This window comes from Strigops habroptila, chromosome 2 (genome assembly GCF_004027225.2).
Source record: "Strigops habroptila isolate Jane chromosome 2, bStrHab1.2.pri, whole genome shotgun sequence".
Taxonomy (NCBI): domain Eukaryota; kingdom Metazoa; phylum Chordata; class Aves; order Psittaciformes; family Psittacidae; genus Strigops; species Strigops habroptila.
In genome coordinates, this window is record NC_044278.2 from 29,385,805 (window position 1) to 29,407,952 (window position 22,148).

A 22,148-nucleotide genomic window follows, 5' to 3' on the forward strand; every position below is an offset into this window, starting at 1 on the left:
GTTGCTCAAAGCCAGGCTCACTGGTTCCCTTCTTTTGTGGCTCAGGGTGTATTTTTGGGGGTCATCCTGAGGAATAGGAGAGTTCTCAGCAAGTTAATATGGAGCAACAAAAATGGTAGCGTCATCTGGTGACTCCTTAGCAGAAGAGTCCTTGATGCTAAATGGACTGACTAATGGAAGGGCTGGTGGTGTGAACTGGGTAGGTGGAGGCATGGCATGGGTACCTAGATGAGGCAGGGCTGGTGGCCTAGCCCTAGGGGCAGACACCTTGCTGCCAGGAAGCAATGATCCTAACCAAAAAGTGACTATTGCTGCCAGGCTGGTGATGCATCCATAGCAAGATAAGGTCCACTGTCATATGCATGTGCTGACATGTCACTGCCATTCTCTTTGATGAGAGCTTTGAGTTTTCCTTTGAATCTGCTGCAACCTGCTGGTAGGTGAGGAGTTATCTGTCTCTTATCCAAGGGCTTTCCTTTCTGTGGGCTTCCTGAAAGTTTTCATACTCAAAGAAGTATGTTTCCATGTCTCAAGATGGTTGCTCCTGCACTTGGTCTTGAAAGCACCCTGTAACTTTTTCCCCTCTGCCTGGTGCTGCCCTCCAGTTTGCATTTCCCCCAGTGGCCAGTCTGGCCAGGGATCCCATGTGTATTCCATGGCCACAGCAGCTCCGCTCTGTGAAATCATAGCCCTGCACGTATTTCTCTCCCCTACTCCTCTCCACCTCTCCTCCTCATTGAGGGAGGACTACATGGGCCTTATCTGGCCCCAAAGCCCCATCCTTGAGTGTCAGGTGGGCATGTCTGGCTGCAGAGATGTAGATGAAAGGACCCCATGTCCTACCTGCAGTGCCCAGCTTTTGAAGAGACATACTGTGTTTGAAGAGATAAGGGAGGGAGGTAAAGTATCCTGGCCCACCTTGCTCTACCCTTCTGGATACGTGTTGGTGTTCCAGAAGTGCTGTTGGCATGCAGAGCATATCTGTTGCGGTCACATGGATATGGAGGTGTCCTAAAGGTTGCTGTAGTGGGCTGGGTGCTTCTGAAACGCTAGCTTCTGCATGTGCGGGGTGGTCTCAGGTCTGTGTGCCCAGGGAGGTCAGGGAGGTTGCTTGCTTCCACCCTGCAGGGGCAGCTGAACTGGGTGCAACAGCTACAGCTTGATGGCAAGGTGGGAGCTGCTTCACCTCCATCCTTCAGACAGGGAGATATTGAGGGTAGAAGGGAACAAAACCCCACATTATCACCTTATTGCATGGATTTGGGAGTGTGACCCAGCAGGGTGAGCCTAGATAGACAGGAGCCTAATCAGGTTCAGGTCTGCTATGCACCTCTGTGAGGACTTGGCACTTGGCTTGCTTGTCCATCTGTGAAATGGGGCTAACACTGCTTACCTTTGTTTTTGGGACGTTTCAGGTCTCAGCATGAAATGTATTATGCAAACGAGGAAGGTTTCTGGTGTTATGTCTTAGCAATGAGCAGCAGACCTTGAATTTTGACCTTTACATGTTGTTGGAGGGGGTTTTTTGTTGGTTTTTGTTGGGTTTTTTATGACTCTCCGTACTCGCCTCACCAGGCCTGAACTGAGTGGACTGGTCGCAATTGAAGGTCAGAATCATTTTCCTGCCAACTCTAACCATGTAAGTAGGGGTTTGAGCACCGCTGGAGGGGGGTATATTTATGGGCATGCAGATGAGCTACCATTTGGACGGGTTTCTGCTGGTAGGTGGAAGGATGGAAGTACAGCTCTGTGGGGACACTGTGTGGTCGCTCCCGAAAACGGCACCCGGTGTGGATGAGCTGAGCCTGTGGCTTGCCTTCTCCTTAGCTGGGTGTAGGCAGAGAGCAAGAGCGAAGACCAATGTGCGTGTCACCGTGGGCGAGTAAACATTAAGTGCCAACTCGTAGGGTTATCTGGCCCTCGGCGCCAGCCTTTTGGGTGGCCAAGCTCCAACGCTGACCAGCTTGCAAAGAGGAAAAATATTGATTCAGTTTTCTGCACTGTGAATCCTAGTAACTGCCCTCGGTGTGCTCAGCCGGATTCAGCGGAAAGGCTAAGTGCGTCTCAGCCAGTGTAAATCATGCCTCCTTCCACCTGGCTCCATCTGTAAATAATACCAGCCTATGCTCAGCTGCCTCCAGAGTAACCCCACGTGTATAAGCATCTCTATGCGAGCATTAACCTGACTAGGAGAGTTATTGCTATGCTCCCCTCCACACACTGCAGTGTTCCCAGCAAGCTTGTACAGCTGCAGCTGCCCTTCCACAGGAACTTCCTCAGTCCATTGGAGTCTCCTAAATTCAGGCCCCATTTCAATGGATAACTCATACATAGATTATATATATATCAAAGCTGAAGTTTGACAACTTATTCTCTAGTTTATCATCTCGCTGGAGGGATGCTCATGTGTTACCGTTTCAGCAAGTTATTCATTAACTCAAGTGGGCCAAGCCCAGATGTGTGCTTATCTGCTGCGGGTGCTGCTATCCTGATTTCTGAGTTAGAGCAAGCCCTGAGGAGGGACACTGTTTTGATGTCCATGGGCTAACCTCTAGTTTAATCTGTCTCTGAGATTGTTCATATGCACACTCAGGAGCTCCTGCCAAACCTCTCACAGTAGCCAGTGGTAGGGACAGAGGAAGAGTGCTCTCCAGAATACAACAGTATTTTGTTAGCACCCTGTCTGTGGACTGAATCCATCACCATGACAGCTAGCTGAAGAAACAGTAGCAACAAAATGAGGAGTTCACCAGCTTGTCAAAAGTTTTAGGTTTGGATGAGGTTTTGGCAGACCCATCTCGCAACTCCTCAGTAGCCCAGGCACCGTGCAGACCGCCCCTGGGCTCCCTCCTCCCTCTTCCCACCCACCTGCCTGAGACTCTATTCCCTTTGCAAGAGTAAGATGAAATGTTTGAGTTTTAGGCTGGGGTGGAAGGCAATTAGATTTCATAAGGGAATCAGTGTTTTCTTCCTCAGTCTTATTGTGATGCTGTGCAGGCTCTGAATTTTGATCCCGGTTCTGCACACACATTTCATGTATTTCCCTGATTAGAGGTGAAGGTGCTCTAAAATTTACCAGGAACATTGTTTTGGGGTTCCAGTTAATCCAGGAAGAGCTCAGATATAGTGATATGAATCAGGATAAGGTCCTACTGCAAAGATGACTATGAGCTCCTGAATTCTTCCACTTAAATGGGGTAGTTGGTTTCAATCCATTATTAATGATTCCTGACACAGCGTTTGGTCTCCAGTTCCACAAAGCCCAGGACTGTTCAGATGAGCCTTTGGTCCTTGCTCATCTCATTATGTGAGCTTCAGCCACTTGCGATGTGCTGTTAATGACCAATTAAAAATTCTGCTCATCTGTGAATTAATAATAGGGGTCCTTGTCAGACTTGTGAGGACTCTGAAGCAGACTTTCATCATGCAGGTAGCATGAATGTTCGCTGTAAGGTAGGGTTTTGTATAAGAACGAGCATTTTGATGCATATTCTGTGGAGGATGGTGTTCATACATCAGTCTTTACGTCAAAGGTATCAGGAGTCAACAGAGACAGTCACAGCCAAGAAGACCTAGGTTCAGTCTCTTGTCCCATCACAGAGTCATTCAGTGACCGGACAAACCACTCAGCTTCTCAAAGCTATTTTGATTCCTAGCTCCCACTCATTTTAAAAGGTATTACACACCTCAGTATGCTTGAACGTCTACGCTTTCAGTTGCTTTCCTGAAAGAGAGTCAGCAAATCAATGTTTTCATTCAAACTGCTCAAGTCCATGGTGGTCCTGTTACCAGAAGGCAGCCCACAGATACTAGGATAGAGCACTGCATGCGGTCCTGCAAACGCAGACCTCCTGGAATGGCATACCTAGAGGCGGCTCTGTGCCAGCAGCCAGGCTCTGTCTCTGGGTGGTGTGCATCCATGAGTCTGCGTCCTTCAGAAACAATGTTCTTACACTTCCTTAGACTTGTATCAGCTGTGGGATGCTGCAGGATACAGCTCATGCTGTTCCTGCCTGGTGAGATAAAGCTCCCATCAAAGTTCCAACTTGTTAAAGAAAATCTCACACCACACGCAGTGTGTCAGGAAGCTTCCAGATTGTTTAGAGTTACAAGAGCAAAACTGTATCTGTATTTTCAGCAAATATCTTCTGATATTTGCTGAAATTATAAGCGATCTTTAAAATACATAGAGGTTGTCAAAAGATGCCAGCAAAAAGAGTGGTCACTGTTAGACCAAGCTGGTGGTGTGGTTAAAGCATCTTTGAGACTTCCAGACAGAAATCTATCAGTGCAAGCCTAAGCAAAATGCCTGTAACTTTCCAGGTTAAAGCACCACTTCTTCTTATTTGGCCGTTTCTTCATGGCCTGCCAGTTTGTCTCATAGTTTTCAGCTGCATACCTAAAAACCTAGGAAGAACCTATTTTGGGTCACCATAAGGCGCTGACCTGGACTTTTGCTACCGAACTGATATCTAAAGGGAAAGATAAACATTTTGCTTCTTTAATAAGACCTCAGTTGGAACTTCAAATTGGAAATGATATTTAGAACAACAATGCCAGTTGGAGCTGGTGGAACCTGCATACTCTGTGGTGTCCCACGTACTCCAAGAGAAAAAGAAAGGAACATCCCATTGTCCTGATTTACAGAAAAATGTCTCTGGAAGAGATTAAATCCGCTTTTGCTTCACTGGCAAAAGTGACCCAGATATTTTTATACCTAATCGTGTTCCTTTTTATTTATTGTGATGTTTAGCCAGAGTTGTAGGTCAAACAAATGGCTTTGTGCTGAGCACCAAATGCAGACCGATATGGAGCCTTTCAAGTAAGAAATGTGAGCAGGCTTCTCCCCACAGGTTTTGGTCCTCCTGATAAGTGGATACCCAACTGACACATCACTCTTTGACCCATTGGTGAGCACTTCATTGGTGTATTAGCTTTACGGTAATTCTCAGAAATTAGGGGAATACTTATCAAAAGTAAACTTTGAATAGAGAAAGCAGAAAAAAGTTTTACAGATCAGTTTTTAGAGAAATTCTGTCCTTGGTGAGAGGTTTGAGATTCCACTTCTGAGAAGATGAAATTCCTCTGGGAGAGCCCTGAATTACGGAAACTGTGTTTTTATTTTAATTATGCAAAATATAATTCTGACTGTGGGCTGGCAAAATCAACCCCCAGAGATGGGGAACCCTCCAATTCATGCCTTTTTTAGTTCAGCCAACCCATCCACCTTATTACGTTTGGATTTCGAACGTTTGGGGTCCTTCTGGAGGAGATTCTGTTTGCTGTAAGGAACCTCTCTGTTTTTCACTGCAGGCTAGGATCAAAGGCGAGCTCATGACACAACACTGAGATCTCAGGCCAAAAGTGAACGTATTGACATGGAGGAACATGCACAGTTGAAGCTGAGCTTCTTATACAGATACACAGATGTATGAATGGTCTGCAGCATTTGAATCCAGGTCTGGATATAATATTTTGAACCCTGTCTGAGTTGAGGGAATTGTGGTCAGAAAGGTCAGCTCTGTATCCTTATCAAGCAAGGCTCCTGAATTATGTTACTGGAGAGATGCGTGATGGTTTTTTACTTGCGATATCCTTCAGGCTAACTTCAGTGGAGACAAGTATGTGCAAAACCAGGCAGGAAGTCTAGCCCTTGTAGTCTACTAAATTGAAGTTTGTCGGTTCTGAAAGCATCTGGAGCAGACAAGGAGGAGACAGACAAATAAAACCCCACTTGAATCCAGACTATTCCCTTTAATGTTTGTGGGACCAAACTGCTAACTTTTAGCTCAAATCTGGTTGTGTCTATTATAACCAATTTGTATTAGGAACCCTTTACTGGGTTTTCTGCCATTACAATAGCAGTAGGTACTTTAAAATGAAGATCCTGGATCACCTCCACTGGGTTAGGTAACTCACAGGCACACTGCACACAAGTGTCTTACAACTCCTCTCCTCCATCGTATAGATACACTGATGGTTGATGCATCTAGTCCCTTAGTCCACTTGCCATTGTGTGGGCCAGGCATGCTGTTGAATGTACCCGCCCAAGCTCAGCTACAGTGCTGGAGGGTTGCACTTAACACGGATTGTAGCTACTTCTGGTGATGGAAATGAAGTGATGGTAACAGTAAATCTCTGCGTTGCAAGTGCATGAGGTGTGGCAATCCCTGCAGACAGCACAAAACTGGAGTTTGATTCAACACATTAGACTGCAATATGAAGCTACCACTTTTCTAGAGAGCTCGTGGTACTGAGCCCACACCTGCAGCTGGCAGCCTGCCCACTGCTGTACTCTGGTGCCTTCCAAGCTGCTCTGGGCAGCATCATCCCCATCCAAGAGATACCAGCGTGGGGGCTGTGGTTGCACCACTGAGATGAATGATCTGGATCAATGCACAAGCAGGGTAAGGTACTGCCATAAGATGGAAATCTTGTGAACACATTCTTACATAGAATCATAGAATCATAGAATCGTAAGGGTTGGAAAGGACCTTAAGATCATCTAGTTCCAACCCCCCTGCCATGGGCAGGGACACCTTGCCCTAAACCACGTGGCTCAAGGCTCTGTCCAACCTGGCCTTGAACACCGCCAGGGATGGAGCATCCACAACCTCCCTGGGCAACCCATTCCAGTGCTTCACCACCCTCACTGTAAAGAACTTCTTCCTTATATCTAATCTAAGCTTCCCCTGTTTAAGTTTGAACCCATTACCCCTTGTCCTACCACTACAGTCCCTAAGGAAGAGTCCCTCCCCAGCATCCTTGTAGACCCCCTTCAGATACTGGAAGGCTGCTATGAGGTCACCACACAGCCTTCTCTTCTCCAGGCTGAACAGCCCCAACTCTCTCAGCCTGCCTTCATATGGGAGGTGCTCCAGCCCTCTTATCATCCTCGTGGCCCTCCTCTGGACTCACTCCAACAGCTCCATGTCCTTTTTATGTTGAGGACACCAGAACTGTACACAGTACTCCAAGTGGGGTCTCACAAGAGCAGAGTAGAGGGGCAGGATCACCTCCTTCGACCTGCTGGTCACACTTCTTTTGATGCAGCCCAGGATGCGGTTGGCTTTCTGGGCTGCAAGCGCACACTGCCGGCTCATGTTAAGCTTCTCGTCAACCAACACCCCCAAGTCTTTTTCTGCAGGGCTGCTCTGAATCTCTTCTCTGCCCAGCCTGTAGCAGTGCCTGGGGTTGCCCCGACCCAGGTGTAGGACCTTGCACTTGGCTTGGTTAAACTTCATAAGGTTGGCATCGGCCCACCTCACAAGCGTGTCAAGGTCCCTCTGGATGGCATCCCTTCCCTCCAGTGTATCAACCGAACCACACAGCTTGGTGTCGTCGGCAAACTCGCTGAGGGCGCACTCAATCCCACTGTCCATGTCACCGACACAGATGTTGAACAGGACCGGTCCCAACACCAATCCCTGAGGGACACCACTTGTTACAGGTTTCCAACTGGACATTGAGCCATTGACCACAACTCTTTGCGTGCGGCCATCGAGCCAGTTTTTTATCCACTGAGTGGTCCATCTATCAAATTGATGTCTCTCCAATTTAGAGACAAGGATGTCATGTGGGACAGTGTCGAATGCTTTGCACAAGTCCAGGTAGATGACGTCAACTGCTCTGACCCTGTCCATCAGTTCCGTGGCTCCATCATAGAAGGCCACCAAATTGGTCAGGCAGGATTTCCCCTTAGTGAAGCCATGTTGGCTGTCACCAACCACCTCATTGTTTTTCATGTGCCTTAGCATGCTTTCCAGGAGAAACTGTTCCAAGATTTTGCCGGGCACAGAGGTGAGACTGACTGGTCTGTAGTTCCCTGGGTCTTCCACCTTCCCCTTCTTGAAAATGGGGGTTATATTACCCTTCTTCCAGTCATCGGGAACTTCACCTGACTGCCAGGATTTTTCGAATATGATGGACAGTGGCTTAGCAACTTCATTCGCCAGCTGAACCACAACAATCGCATACTCACAGAAAGGTGTATGTACTCCAGTTGTGCAGGCCTGCAGATATTTTGGAGCACTATGAAAAATCTGATTTTTTTTAAAAGTGACTGAATTTTTATGAAAATGGTAATTTCCCCTCTTTCTTCCATCTCAGAAATGGCCAATGAGAGGCAGCAGCAGAAACGCTAAACTCATCCTTCTCAAGAAGGTGCTTTGAGGATCCACACATTATATAGTCCTGAAACTAAAAGACAGCAGGGCCAAAACATACTTCCATGACTTTGGTGGGATAAATGTACATGCCATGCCACAATGCTTGCAGCATATATTCCTGGCCACCACATTCACAGTATTTTTGAAACCTAAAGTGAATCAGCTCTTTATCTTCTACTGGAGCTTTCGATGGAGATGCCAGAATATGGTTTCTAAACTGATGATGGATGTCAGCAGATCCAGGAGGGTAATTAATCAGATGGAATCCAATTTAAAGATTACTCTCCTTTTCTCCAGATAGCGTGCTATATAGATGCACAAAATTATCTGTTAAAATCCCTCAGGCAGCTTACCCGGAATAACCTTCTTCTGGATCCACTCCAGCTCCCAGCGGAGGTTCTAGTTCAGGAAATCATCCCTATTCAGAACAGCACTTAAGCTCTTGCTTAAAGTTAGGCATGTACGCAAGAGCCACTTCCCACAAGGCTGTATTTAATTGCACCCTAGCTGCCTTCCTAAATTGAGATTAATGTCAACGGGAAGGTTCCAGCTGATTTCGGAAAGCTGGGAGGAGGCCGTTGCCGTCTCCACGGAATCACTGAACTTCTTGACCATGTGAATACCCAGAGTTATGTAGTGCATGGTATCTCTAAAATCACACATTCTTTCAGGCCTGGGAACCATCCCGGGGGGGTTGAAGATGTGTGGCCCAATAGATCAGGGCTCCCAATGCCTTCCTCATGGAGCTGGTTCCAGATGGGGAATGGCAGGGAGCCAGCCCCACACAGAGTGGGGCCAGAACCAGACCCAGAGCAGGCCAAGGCTGGGTGTCAAGGAAGGTGTGCAAAAGATGTTGGCATGGGGAAGGCGTGCATGCATGAAGTGGTCTCTGTCTGCTGCTCCGGAGTTGAGGGGGTTTTCTGCTTGAAGCAGGAGCTGAGCGTGGGCCAATTGCAAGGCCAGTCTGGATAAGCAAATGGGCCCAAGATCAAGGAAGGCTAAGGAAACAAGAAATGAGCCTATGCTCACACAACATATACCAGGTTAAACGAACAATTACTTCCTAACTCATGCTGACACACTTTTTTCCCTTCCTTGTCAGTGGGCTTGAAATGATCAGCTGTCTTTTCTTTTTAGATCTCTCAGAGTTATGTGGGGCCTTGGGATATGGTTTGGCCTCAATGACCTCTATGGATTGTTGTGTGTAAACCAGATTTTTTCTGCCAAAATAAGTATCATTGTAATGTAATTTTCTCTGACAGTGGAGTTGGGCTCAGAAGATGCCACTGCGTGAGGTTCTGTAAGGTGACTGCTGTGGTTTTCTATTTCGATAGAATGTCCTGAGCTGGCCTTTGCTTCCCCTTTCACTATCACTATGTAAGCAGTATTAACTGCTTCCACAATCACAGGACTCTACTGAAGTCCCAAGTATTAGCAATGAGCATCTCTACTAGGCTGCATCCAGGTCTACAGGCTGGGGAAAATAAACAATGACGGAGTGAATTAAACCCAAAATACATAGCAGCTCTAGACCTAACTTGAGATTTCTGCAAAACACTGAGCTTATCACAGGTTGCACCCAGCCACAGTGACCATGTGCTCACATCAATTAACACTGGCATGACCTGTGCTGAGTGCTCTCCTCCTCTTCCCACCCATGCAGCATAATGTGGCACAGGTACTCCACAGGTACTGGGCCCCACCAGCAACAAAGCTGCTCAGTACCACAAGATGAGTAGCTCTCAGCATTCTTTCCTTCCCAACATGGGAGGCAGAGCCACATGGGCTTGTGTGGCTAAGGGGCTCCTGCTACGCTCAAGCAATGTGCTTGCTCACTAGCACCAAGGTTTTGAACATGGGGCCCTACCAGGTAGCACACCACAGGCTAGCAGCCTTCCTCCGGTGTTGAGATCCAGGGCCAGCAGCAGCTCCATCAGACCAGCAGCATTTGCCCACCAGGTACCTGGGTGGGAAGAGGTCTTGGTGTACTCCTAGAAGGGCAGTGAAAGCTGAGCTCGCAGTGAGGGCTGCATCTGCACAGGCATGGATGAAGTAAGTTGAGCTCTGTTCTGCTCCTGCATTAAATATCACAGATTTGCACCCTGACTTGCTCTCTTATCAGACTTCCCAGCTTAAGCTTGGCCTCTGCAAGCCTCAGGCTGTATCTTGGTATCTCCAGTCCATTTCTCCTCCCTGATTACTTAGTAAAACACTCATACAGCCTTTACAAAGGCTTAAAATATATAAATGTCTATGTTTGTATGTAGACATGCATTGGCATGTACGTATACAGGCAATGGTGAAGTTTTAAACACAAGGTTGTTTAATGTGAGACTGTGCTGCTTGCAGGCACTTTAATTAGGCTCCTGTGCAAAAGGGACTGGTTTGCAATAGGCTCTGGATAGAGGGAGACAGGCATGCTATTTGGCAAGCACGTTAATTCCCAGCTTCTGCCAGTCACCAGCTCCCAGGGGTACCTGCTGGGAAGGCATGCTGCGCTGACAGTGCTTCCTCTCATGGCCTCCGAGAAATGGGCAGTGAGTGGTGCCCAGCTATCTGCCAGACTTTTAAAGGGGGCCGGCCCTGAGCAGAATCATCTCACAGCCATGCAGGTCTTGATCACAGGCTAAATGCATCTGGTAGGGGAAAGATCAAGCGTGAGGTAAGGCAGAGACTTTCACATGTGGCTGCAAGCTGTTTTAAAGCACAGAGTGTTGTTCTGGAGCAGATGAAATTGTCTGTGTAGTCCTATCCACCGGACGAGATCTGCTGTCAGGATTCACAGTGTTCAGTAATATGAGGAAATGCTTCCAGCAGAGTTTGAAAGGCCCAAAAGTATCCTGTAATTTTTTAGGGGGGCGGGGAGGTGGGCTAGAATTTAATCCCCAACTTCAATCTTCTGTTTTCTAGATGGTATTGATTTAAAACATGTCTTGAAATGCATCCTTACTAAGGAGTTGCAGCAGCCATTCTGGAGAAATGGTTGAACTCTCCTGCCTGTGTGAATCAGACCACTTGTTTTGCTGAGGAGTTATGAAAACAGATGATTCACTCACACACCACTTTTCAGCACCAAGGCTGTAAGTCTGCAGACGTGAGTGAACAACATCAAGCCCTGCGAAAGGGTTGCAGTAACTGGAGCTCCAGTTCAAGCTCTCCTTGCTTTGTTCCATCCAAATTCAACCGGAGTTCCATCAGCTCCAGTTGAGCCAGGAGTGCAGAACTAGCTTGCTTATAATCTGGGCCATCCCCTTTTTATTTACCTCATCCCATCTGAAGCTCCACCAAGTCATGGCACCCTTGCCCGCAGAGGGAGAGGTTTGATGGAAGCATCCTTGTGACCTTTACATCCCTGTGACCGTTACATCCCTGTGACCTTTACATCCTTCCCTTTGTTTTCTCTGTTGCCTACTGGACAGCTTGATTCTTACACACCTTTTCCCATTGACCTCTTTCCTGTCTTTCCCTCCCCTTTAGCAGACAGGGTGGGGAGGCTTTGTTAAGTGAAGGAATCAGTCAAGGGAATGGACGAACCTGGACGCCTAAAAAAGAACATAAAAGTGGGGCAAACACGTAGTCATGCTTCCCCAGAACAATCTTCAGCAGTCTGCTGTGACATGGCATGATGTCATTTTGCTCAAACACCTTTGATACATTTTTCTTCTCTAAATCAATCTAACTGCTTTTAAATGCTTGCCAGCTATTAGCATCTACAGTGTCCTATGGCAAGAAGGTCCACAGCTTAGCACTGAGCTGTGCGAAGAAAGAAGGTGACAAGGTGCTTTTGTAAAGACCAAGAGACTCAGGATCTGGACCCAGTTTACAAGCCACCCTCTGCAGTTAGAATATGAAAGGAAAAGGAACAAGACTTGAAGGCACCGGTGTTACTGTGGGCATTCAGCCCTATCAGAAGCTGTGAGCTGCCCCTGCCCAGAGGAGCTGTTGCAATCGGTGACCTCTGTCAGTGTATGATTTCCTGCCAAACCCATGGCCTGTTGCTGTAACTCCTACTCTCCCTTCCCTCTGCTTTATGAGGACACTGCAATAAAACATGGTTTCAGCAAGGGTGCCTCTCCCAGTTTCCTTTCCCCAGAAGCTTCTCGATACTATGAGCGCATTCTTAAGGAGACCTGAGGCTTCACTGAGTTTGGTTGCGAGAAACAGTTTTTTGCTAGAGAGTAGGTGTGGCATGATGCCTGCTACCATTGCACATCTGTGCTGCAGCTTCTGTGAACTGCTGCCCAGTGCAATCCCAAACAAAACCTCAGGTCAGCTTGAGTCCAAAGCACATAACGTTGGCCCTCTCACACCTCCTAGGGTCTGGCTTGCCTGTCTCTGGATGCCTTGTGGGGAAGCAGAGAGAACATACAAAGCACTCTTTCTTTTCCCCAGCACCTAAAGAGCCAACACACATGGAAGGAAGAAACATTCATCTGTCATCATGTTCAGCTGTGGACATTACTGGAAGTCAAACTGAGGCACGGGTACAAATGACATCTAAGTCTTAGGAAGGGCTGGGTCTCTGCAAGTGTTTCTTCATGAGAACAGCAGTCACTACCCTTAATATCTCAGAAGGTCTTATTCTGCCTGTTACTTGAAGTGCATAGCATACGCTTCTTTAGTCAGTCTTTAGCTACACATACACTGTTTATCAGAGCAAATGCCAGGACAAAATGACCCCAAAACAACATTTGAGGCTGATGGATCATGATGCAAATTTATTTCCAGGACTAGGAGTGTGCCTGTCAAGCACATAAGCGTCAGAGCAGAGGGCCCAGACCTCGGTCTAGGTGGGGGTATGAGAGACACCACTGGTGCTAGTTCAAACCACTGATAGCAAATGACCTGTGGTTTTCAGAGATATTCCATGGAAGCAGAGGGCAGGTGGGCACAGCCAATACCTTGCTGTGTGCGCTGCCCTGGGTAACATTTATACATCCAACTCTTTACTACCATCTCTCCGACTATTTAACTGCTCTGGCTGAGCTATTGACTGTATTCTTCCATAAGGGTCAGGGAAGCATGGGTGAGGAGCAGAAGGCAGCAATGTTGGGTAGTACAAAGAGTGCTTCTGCATGTTGAAGGTGGGGGGTATGTGTTTGTGTGCACAGCTTTGTGGTTCCTATCTACAACCCAACAAGCAACTGACCTGCAGCTTCCCATCCAAAGGACAGACTCAGCTTAATGCGTTAGGAACAAAATTTCTGCTGTCAGTTATTACCATCACTTTTGCCTTTCATGACACTGGCCTTGAGCAGGACCTTGCCTTCAGATAACTGCAGATGTTGCACTGCAGTTTAGCTGCAGGCAACAATATTTTAATTACAGCTGAAAGTATGGTGAAAATACACCTGATATTTAGAGGGGAACCTGTGTGAGCACTTCAAGTTTCTTTTCTTCTCTAAGGGACACGCATACATGCATTCAAGGTGCGACATCTTACTTTCCCAGCCAGAAGGGTGCTGTCCTCAGACTGTGGTGGTGGTAATAGGTGAGGCTGGGAGCCTGATCAGCTGCCTTTGGCTGCCTGGGCTGCAGTGAGGATGGGATTTCCATGGGAGAGGTGATCAGGCATGTGGCTGTAACATTCTGGTGTTAGCAGACAGGAGCGGTGCAGTGCTGGCAGCTGCTATGCAGTTTATCAGTGGTGCATGCAGACATCATCCCTGTTACCCATGCTGGGAATAGAGGTCACTCAGCTGCTCATGGTCTCCAGGGCTCATGTGAGGATGCCCTTTACCTGCAGCGTGTTGGACAATGCTTCCCTCAGAGCTATCTGTCCCAAGCAAAAGCTGTCCCCATGGAAAAAAAGCCGACATTGTTTGGAAAGGTGTTTAATTTCCCTCTTACTTTCAGAAGAGTGATCACAAACAGGCTGAGGAGTTAATTTCCCTAAGTCACTAGAAGCTAAGCATCAGACATGGTGAAACATTAGTGTTTCCTTTTTTTATTTAAATGCTATGTGCAGGCAACACCCTTATTTATCCTCTCCAGCTTTTGCAACAGCAACACATAAAACCATAGCAACAAAGCTGAATGATTGCAGTCTTCGTCTGGCCACTATTTCTCCATCCCTGCAGCTTGGGCTGAGGGGAGCAGTGCATTTCTTGGCAGGGTGGCATGTACTGGTATCTCAGTTGCAGTGCAGACCCGGCACCAGAAACAGAGAGAGTTTGGGACCTGACTTTCATGCATTCAGTTGGGAAAATGCTTAGGCTGCAGTCCCTCACTGTCGAATGCATCCTGATGAGATACACTCTTTTCTCATAGACACAAAGGGTTTTCCTTCACAATTTTGCTTACACTTGTGCTACATAACAGAATATGGTTAAAATTCACTTTTCTTCTGAATGCTTTTCTTCTCATCTCTGTGGTGACTGGAAAATGTTGCTCCGTCAAACATAGTGAGACCCTACTGCAGTACTGCATTCAGCTCTGGGGCCCCAAACATAAGGACATGGACCTGTTCGAGTGAGTCCAGAGGAGGGCCACGAACATGATCAAAGGGCTGGAGGACCTCTCCTATGGGGACAGGCCGAGACAGTTGGGCTTGTTCAGCCTGGAGAAGAGAAGGCTCCGGGGAGACTTTACAGCAGTCTTCCAGTACCTAAAGGGGGCCTAGAGGAAATCTGGAGCGAGACTTTTTACAAGAGCATGTAGTGTCAGGACAAGGGGGGATGGCTTTAAGCTGACAGAGAGGAGATTTAGATTAAATATTAGGAAAAAATTCTTCTCTGTGAGGGTGCTGAGGCACTGGCACAGGGTGCCCAGAGAAGCTGTGGCTGCCCCATCTCTGGCAGTGTTCAAGGCCAGGTTGGACAGGGCTTTGAGCAACCTGGTCTAGTGGAAGGTGTCCCTGCCGGTGGCAGGGGTGGTGGAACTAGATGAGCTTTAAGGTCCCTTCCAACCCAAAACATTCTGTGATTCTATATTTTTATTTAGCCACAAAGGACCATTCCTGGTGTCCCTCTCCTCCATATGCACTCTTTTCATTGTTTCTATATACAAATTATTAAGGACAGTGCATCTTGATGTGGGGCTGTGATGTGACAAAGGAGCAATCTTCAGACAAGAAGTTATTCTAATATTTAGAGGTAGGTTTTACCAGCTATGAATATTTTGGGGACAGCCTGTCAAGATCCCTCTAAATAGCAGCCAACCTTCCAGCAACCTTCCTCTTGGCTGGCACCCATGCCAGTTGTTATGTGAAAGGGTGGGTGTTAATACCTTTGCAAACATACCCAAAGTGTTACAATAGGTGTTCAAACTGCATAACGCACAATTAAGTTTCAGGGTCTCTCAGAAAAACAGAATACCCCAGCAAATGAACCAGCAAATGTATTTACCAGCAGACAAAGGCCCCAGAAAACAGGCTAAGGATGAAACCTCTAAACACTACTCCATGAAAGATGGAAGAACAGTTATATAAGAAATAAACAATTGCAAAGGATTTCCTCATTTAAAAAGAAAACCCAACCTGTACAGAGCAAGACATCGGAACTCCCAGCTGTGCTGAAAACCATACCCTTGAGAGGGAACAATGCACAAATCCTAACTCTCTTACCCTGGGAAAGAAAATAACATCCGTCATGCATGGGGTGGATGCAGAAAGAAGATCAAATCAATAAGGATTTGCTTAGAGGAATGACAAACAGAGGTAGAAGAGTTAAATGTTCGAGAGATGGAAGTTAAAGCTCCTGGAGAGTGGTAGATAGCACATGCCGACCTACTGCACAGGCTCTGCACAAGAATGCAAGAAACAGGTAAGAGACCTAGCAGTACAGCTGCAAAACTAAAAATAAAGAGGCAGCATCTTTAATTACCAGCACTGCTATGAGAAACCAGAAGGAGCTGGAAAATGTACCAAGATGTAGTGAAAATTGGATTACAAAGAAAAATCAACATAAAGAAGCAGTTCAAAGTTAATTAATAGATGTAATCTTGAGTAATCATAAGAGGAAACATTTCAGCAGTCACAGTTAGGTCAAACTATAAAACCTAGTGGTCTTGGTAGGTCTTTTTGTTTTACAGGGTAATCGCCTGAAAGACAACTTGAAAATCAGCAGACAGACCCAGGGACAGAACTGTCAATTTCACTAATGTTCTTATAAGCAAATGTGTAAATACCAGAAGGAATCTAGGAGGGCTATCGAGAAGGTAAAAACCTTAAAGCAGTGGGGAAACTAATTAAATGCTATCAGCACTCTAGGTATCAGTAGTTAGCAGTACAACATATCAGTAGTTAAAGGCTGAGAAGATTGTGTGTTAAGTCTGTGTATACAAAGGCATGAGGTCTGAAAGGCACAGTGCATAGTACAATATTATGATTTAACCAGAACAGTAGAAGTACTAAAGGAAAATTACATAGGTACATATGAGAGGATACTCATACCTCTCCAATAACCATACTTAATAGCTATATTCTTTTCTTTCTAAGAATTGACCCTATAATCAACACTTCTACAAAAAGAAGATGGCAAAGGCTGTGTAAAATATATCAGCTGACGATTTAAAATAATCTATAAAGCGTGTCTGTTTATTGTACAGAATATGGGGAAACAACTAATGGAGAATTGAGAAAAAAATGACCAAGTATACTTGTAAAAAGTCCTTCTCCAGATTTATTGAAGGCCCCATTTAGGAAGACCACTCTAAGGTCACCCCTGAGTCTTCTTTTCTCCAGGCTGAACAACCCCAACTCTCTCTGTCTCCATAGAGGAGGAGCTCCAGCCCTCTGACCATCTTTGTGGCCCTCCTCTGTATAAAGGTGTAACTGTTAAAAATTCCCCTAGAGTCAGTGAAATATTCACATCTATAGTCTCATCAGGTGAGGATTGAGTCTTAAGGAGTGGGCGACTTGAGCCCAGGTTCCATCTCTTGGCAATGGTCTTGATGGTCCTCTGATTATTGCAAACTTGAGAGTTTGCAAACTCTGAGGGACATCCCACTCAGAGGGAGATGATTGTTGCCACCTGCTGCAGTCCACGAGGGTTCAAAGGGCCTCACTTTGAACCATTATTTATAGGGTCGCAAGATGATTGGCTTTAATCATTAGTAAATTTCTATCCTGGGTGCAACCCAAGTAGGTAATTACTAGGAATTTTTCAAAACTCCAGTAGCAATGGTACCGTTCCACTTAGGCTACGATCAAGGGAAAGAGTGTTCTAAGGCTGTCAGGGAATGACCGATTACCCCTTCTCTCACTTCCCACCTTAGCCAGGGAACACGAGTCCCTAGTGCAATCAGTGCCTTCCTCCTTAGCCATGCAAGAGTTCATGGTATGGTCAAGGCATGCTTCACCACCCAATTCACTACACAAAGTCCAAGGCCCAGCAGGAATTCTGGAGATCATGGAGCAGCCCAGAGGATGCTGGGTTCTGGGATGCTGGGATGCTTCCCCAGGGGTGGGGAAGTATAAGATACACCACCACCAAAATACAGAAAACTGAGCACCCCATTCCAATCCTATAGATAATGAGGATTGTGTTATGTGTTATGTGTATGCATGCTTATTTATGAGTATCTCTTTATGAGTTTACCATAGATATTGCAAAATCTTGGGAGAGATGAATTGCTAATGAACCCACCTAAACCCTCCTATGAGATCTGGGTCTAATCACAACATCTTCAGTATGTCTGCTATCTTCTTCACCGTCTCACCAGTAAGACTAACAAAGGATTTGTAAAACAGTCAACAAATAAATACATTGCTACACAGTCACAGCAGGATTATCAATAATAAAAATTATGAACAATTGAATATCATTCAGTTCTGAGCCTATTGTACATTGAAAAAGGAAATGTTTTCCTCAAATGGTGCCTTCAAGACCGCAGGGCTGTTACATGTGAAAATACATCCAACTGTAATGTTATTCATACTAACTGTTAAATACTGTGCATATTTACACGTGGTGTACCTCCTGCTGATGACGATACCCTGTCATGGGATGGACCCATCTGCTCCGCAACACCTAGGAGACAAAAGCAGATGTTGCCACAGCACTGCCTCATCCGTGAATGGTCAATCGCTGTAATGGAGCTGGATGGGTGTAAAAGCTCTAATCTCCTTGGTTCTCACATACAGCCCAGCATCCAGATCTGCTATGGGTTGTCACTTCCTCTATCTTGCCCATGACAGCAGTCCAGCTAGTTCTAGAGTCCAGACATCTAGTCCATAGATCTCTAATATGACTACAAGGATATTATGAAAGACCATGCTGAAACCTTGCCAAAACAAAAGTAAACCACCACTACCACTCTGCTTTGATTCACTGAAACAGTCCTCCCATTATCTCACAATAGAAAGCAATCAGCTTGATCAGGCACAATCTGCCCTTGGTAAATCTATGCTGCTGTTTCCAATCACTTTTTGTTCTTCACATGCCTGATAACAGCTTCCAGAAGGATTTGTCCCTTAATTGTCACATGGTTTGGGGTGTGGCTGATCATCCTTCACTTCCTTGGGCCTTCATTACCCTTCTCAAGGATGAGCATGACATGCACATGCCTTTTTCCAGTCACCAGGGGCTCTTACTCATTGCCATGACCTGGCCATTCTTGTGTAGAGATAGGACGTTCAAACAGGTTCCCACCTCTCTCCACTGAGATCAGGAGCATTTTGCTTAATGTTAGTCTCCATTTGGGAGGCTAATATTAAGGCAGTCACCTTTCCTGCCCAAGATATTTGGCTGCCCCTCCTTCTTTTTAACCAGTTCCACGCTATCTGCCCTTGATCACCTCATTGCTATAAAGACTAAGCAAACCCTGAGCAAATGTCACCTTCAGGGGGAGACGCAGCACAGTGGGATTATTCAAGGACTCTTCTGATTTCATTGAGAACAGAGTTGGCAGTTAAATTTCATGTCTGTTTGACAACATATCCATCTCATATATGTAGGTATGACTGTGTGCGTGCATGAGTGTATGCCTGCAACTATTGGCTAAACAGGACTGGCCAGGAACAGAAGGTAGAAGAGGTTGGTTGAAGGAAGGATAAGTCCTTTCACCTAGTTATTGGCAGTCCAGGGCAGCAGTTCCCAAGCTACTCTGTTTGGGAACCTCCAGTGCTACGGCTACCCTCTTACTGCCATACCCAGGCTCACATCCCTGCATTTTAGAGGAGTTCCTCTAGGAGCATATTGGTGGTTTTAGGTGACTTTATCCAGCCAGGACCAACCAGGGCATGTCTCTGGCTGTGTGATGCAGGAGGCCAAGCTTGCCGTGGTCCCTCTGGCTTATGGATTTCATCAAAGCAAACAGAAGCAGCTTGCCAGCTACCTCGACTTTGAGGGGCCAAGCCAAGGGCACATGGGAAATTGCCAGAGAAGCAGGGGATCAGAGAAGAAATATTGCCAGCTCGCCCCCGTGCTCAGAGATGCTCATGCACAGAAAGTTATCCAGAAGCAATGATAGCAGTAACCATGACAATGTCAGCAGCATGGCACTAGCAGGGCTCCCTCAGGGATTAACACTTTTCCATACCATGAGCATATCTCCCTTTTTCTGATGTGTGATGCTGTTTCAGTGGTAGTCCATGTTTGCTTTATCTTCCTGAAAGCAGAGCTACCTGAGAAATTGTTTTCTCTGCAAATTGCTTAGGGAGGACTACCTGTAAAAAGAAAATATTTTTTACAGAAAGTCTGTCCCATACCATTTGCTTGTGGGGCACTTTGTGCCACAATCCCACCCTAATCCCCCTCCCTTATATGTCCCCATTATAGCCAGGAACCGCTGCTGACTGAAACCGAAGTTGCCTCATTTCACTGAACATACTGCTATTTTCTAAGATGTGACTCAGAGCCTTTCAGTTAGGTGTCAGCATGTGCTATTTGCTAGAAATGAAATCAACATTAATTAATTCTGCTTTGGTTTTTAGTAAGCTTTTGTCTTTTCCTGCTCCAGATCATGAGCGAGGTACACAGGGAGCAGAGCTCAGAGAGACGGGTCCTGGTTGTGTATGGGGACATGCGTCTCATAGCAAGGGCTTTGTGCAGGGGTTGGTCACTAAGAAGCATGATCTTGGTGGAGGGGAAGGAAAGGCAAACTGTGGGCACTAAGTAGCCTGACAGCTTGGTAGACCTTTCTCACTGACTGCTCAGTTCTCAGCCTCTCGTGCCCACATCAGCCAAGAGAATTATTATCATTATTATTATTATCATCATCATCATCTTCTTCATCATCATCATCATTAGTCTGCACAGCTCATATTTACCCTTCTTCTGTATGGGTCAACAAAGATCGAGCTGCATCAATGTTTACCCCCAGGAAAGCCCAGCAGTGCTCTTTCACAGTGTAAGAAATTGGAGTAATAAGCATAAAGAGTAGTACTCAGCATCTGGCAGGATGACTGATGTAAGCTGTCAGCCAATATTTGACTTTCCAGGTGAGATTAGATTTAGTATTTAATTTAATATAAACACAAAGCATGCAGTACAAGGCACTTATTTAACAGACAGTTACTTACAGCCTTATGCAGGCTGGAGACTAAAACTTTAAGATATCTCTGCTCCTTACAAGAGTGTCATCTTATTATCCAGTGGAGTTTTAAAATCTTGAGTGTTATTGTGAATCTCATTAGAGAAGGGCACAGGAAAGGTAAGTTTCTGTTGGTAATTCTTTATTTCCTATTGAAAAAGCATAGTAATTTTTAATCTGAATTCTAGGAAAAAGAAGATTTTATGAAGTTTCAAGACAGTTTGTATTTGGTTTTGTTCATAGCTTGCTTACTTTAGTTAGATTACCTTTATCCCCCATGTTTGAATGTGAGTATATAACTACAGAGAGATCTACATGCACGTGTACCTGCGTCCTTCTGTGTGTGTGTGCATGCTGATATAGCAAAGCTACTCCTACAAGTAAGAGGTAGGTAGATTGCTGAACTTCAGTTTGAAAGACACCGCAGTTTCTTGTTAGTGATCAAAATTCACCGTCTCTTACCATAGGCTGCAGTAAGCTCATCACAGCTTGAAGTCTGCACTGAGATCAAGTGACTTTTTTTGGAAGCTTTTGCCCTTTGTGTAGGGCTTGGTTGGCTTGAAACATTGAAGGACAGATATTATAGAGGAGCATCAGACTGAAATGCTGTAACACACCCTTTGCTTTCTGCAGGCTAGCAGGCTGAAATCCAGTTACACCCTCCTCTTTATGTAGGAAAGGCAGAGAAGGACAGCGGTTCTTCTCAGAGTTTCTTGAGAGCTCCTTCACTGGAGTTGGTATGTGCCAGTTTCTGCCCTGATCTAGCTCAGTTCAAGCAGGACCAGAGGGATCAGGGAGAGTGACTGGATCAGGGGACTATTTGGACTGATAAGTAATCATTTGCTGAGTAGGTATCTCTCCCTCATCTCTCCCCATTGTTCTGTTCAAGGGTTAACAGCCTGGGAGCCTCTGTGGGATCCCTCTCCCACCCTTTGCCCCTCTGCTAGCAACACTGGCAACACTGAAATCAGCCTTTGAGAATATCTCCTGTGGGAAGGAGACCTGATTCATGGTTTTTGAAGCAGCAGCTGGGTCTGACTGTGGCAAGGTTTGGGATAGCTGGAAGAGGGGCAGGACAGATGTGGCTCTGCAGCACTACTCAGCATCCCTGCCCCTTTGAAAAGACTGACCCTAAAGACCCATGAAGCTGTTTCAGGTATGGGGGGTCTGCTTCCTTGTCCCTTCCTTGTCTATCAGGCTACCATTTAGGAGGCAGCTGTCTGGCTATTACGCTCACATGGACTCATTTGAGCTTGCATGGGTACACCAGCATTCACACCAGATGTAATGCCTGAGACCAAACAAGAAAGAGGGAGGTCACATCCCTCCATGAGAGATCCTAGGCAGTTGCCTGGAGCGGCAATGTGCCAGCCCTAACAGGACCCGATATGTACTTCGTCTTCTGGGCAAAATACTTCTTCACTCGGTGTTTTGCCTCAGTAGGGAAGGCAGTGTGCCTCAACCCCTGTAACATGGGTCATGGGGTCCCATGCTAACTGGTCTTCA

The 22,148-nt window shown here is 46.1% G+C and overlaps 1 protein-coding gene across 6 annotated transcripts in view; it reads left to right on the forward strand.

Annotated features, from left to right (window-relative positions):
• The window catches only part of KCNE2 (potassium voltage-gated channel subfamily E regulatory subunit 2), a 40,502-nt gene that overhangs the window by 17,458 nt on the left and 896 nt on the right, over nt 1-22,148 (forward strand). The window contains exons 1-2 of one of the 6 annotated variants that reach the window (XM_030470646.1): nt 15,867-15,931; nt 21,532-21,798. The exons of 3 other annotated variants lie outside the window; for them this stretch is intronic. Coding sequence is in view for 1 of the 3 variants with exons in the window: in XM_030470612.1 (XP_030326472.1) it covers nt 15,919-15,931 (13 nt within the window). In the remaining 2 variants the exon portion in view is untranslated. Of the gene's footprint in view, nt 1-15,127; nt 15,932-21,531; nt 21,799-22,148 lie in introns of those variants that run through there. 2 more of the 6 variants (XM_030470635.1, XM_030470612.1) reach the window with 2 other exon arrangements.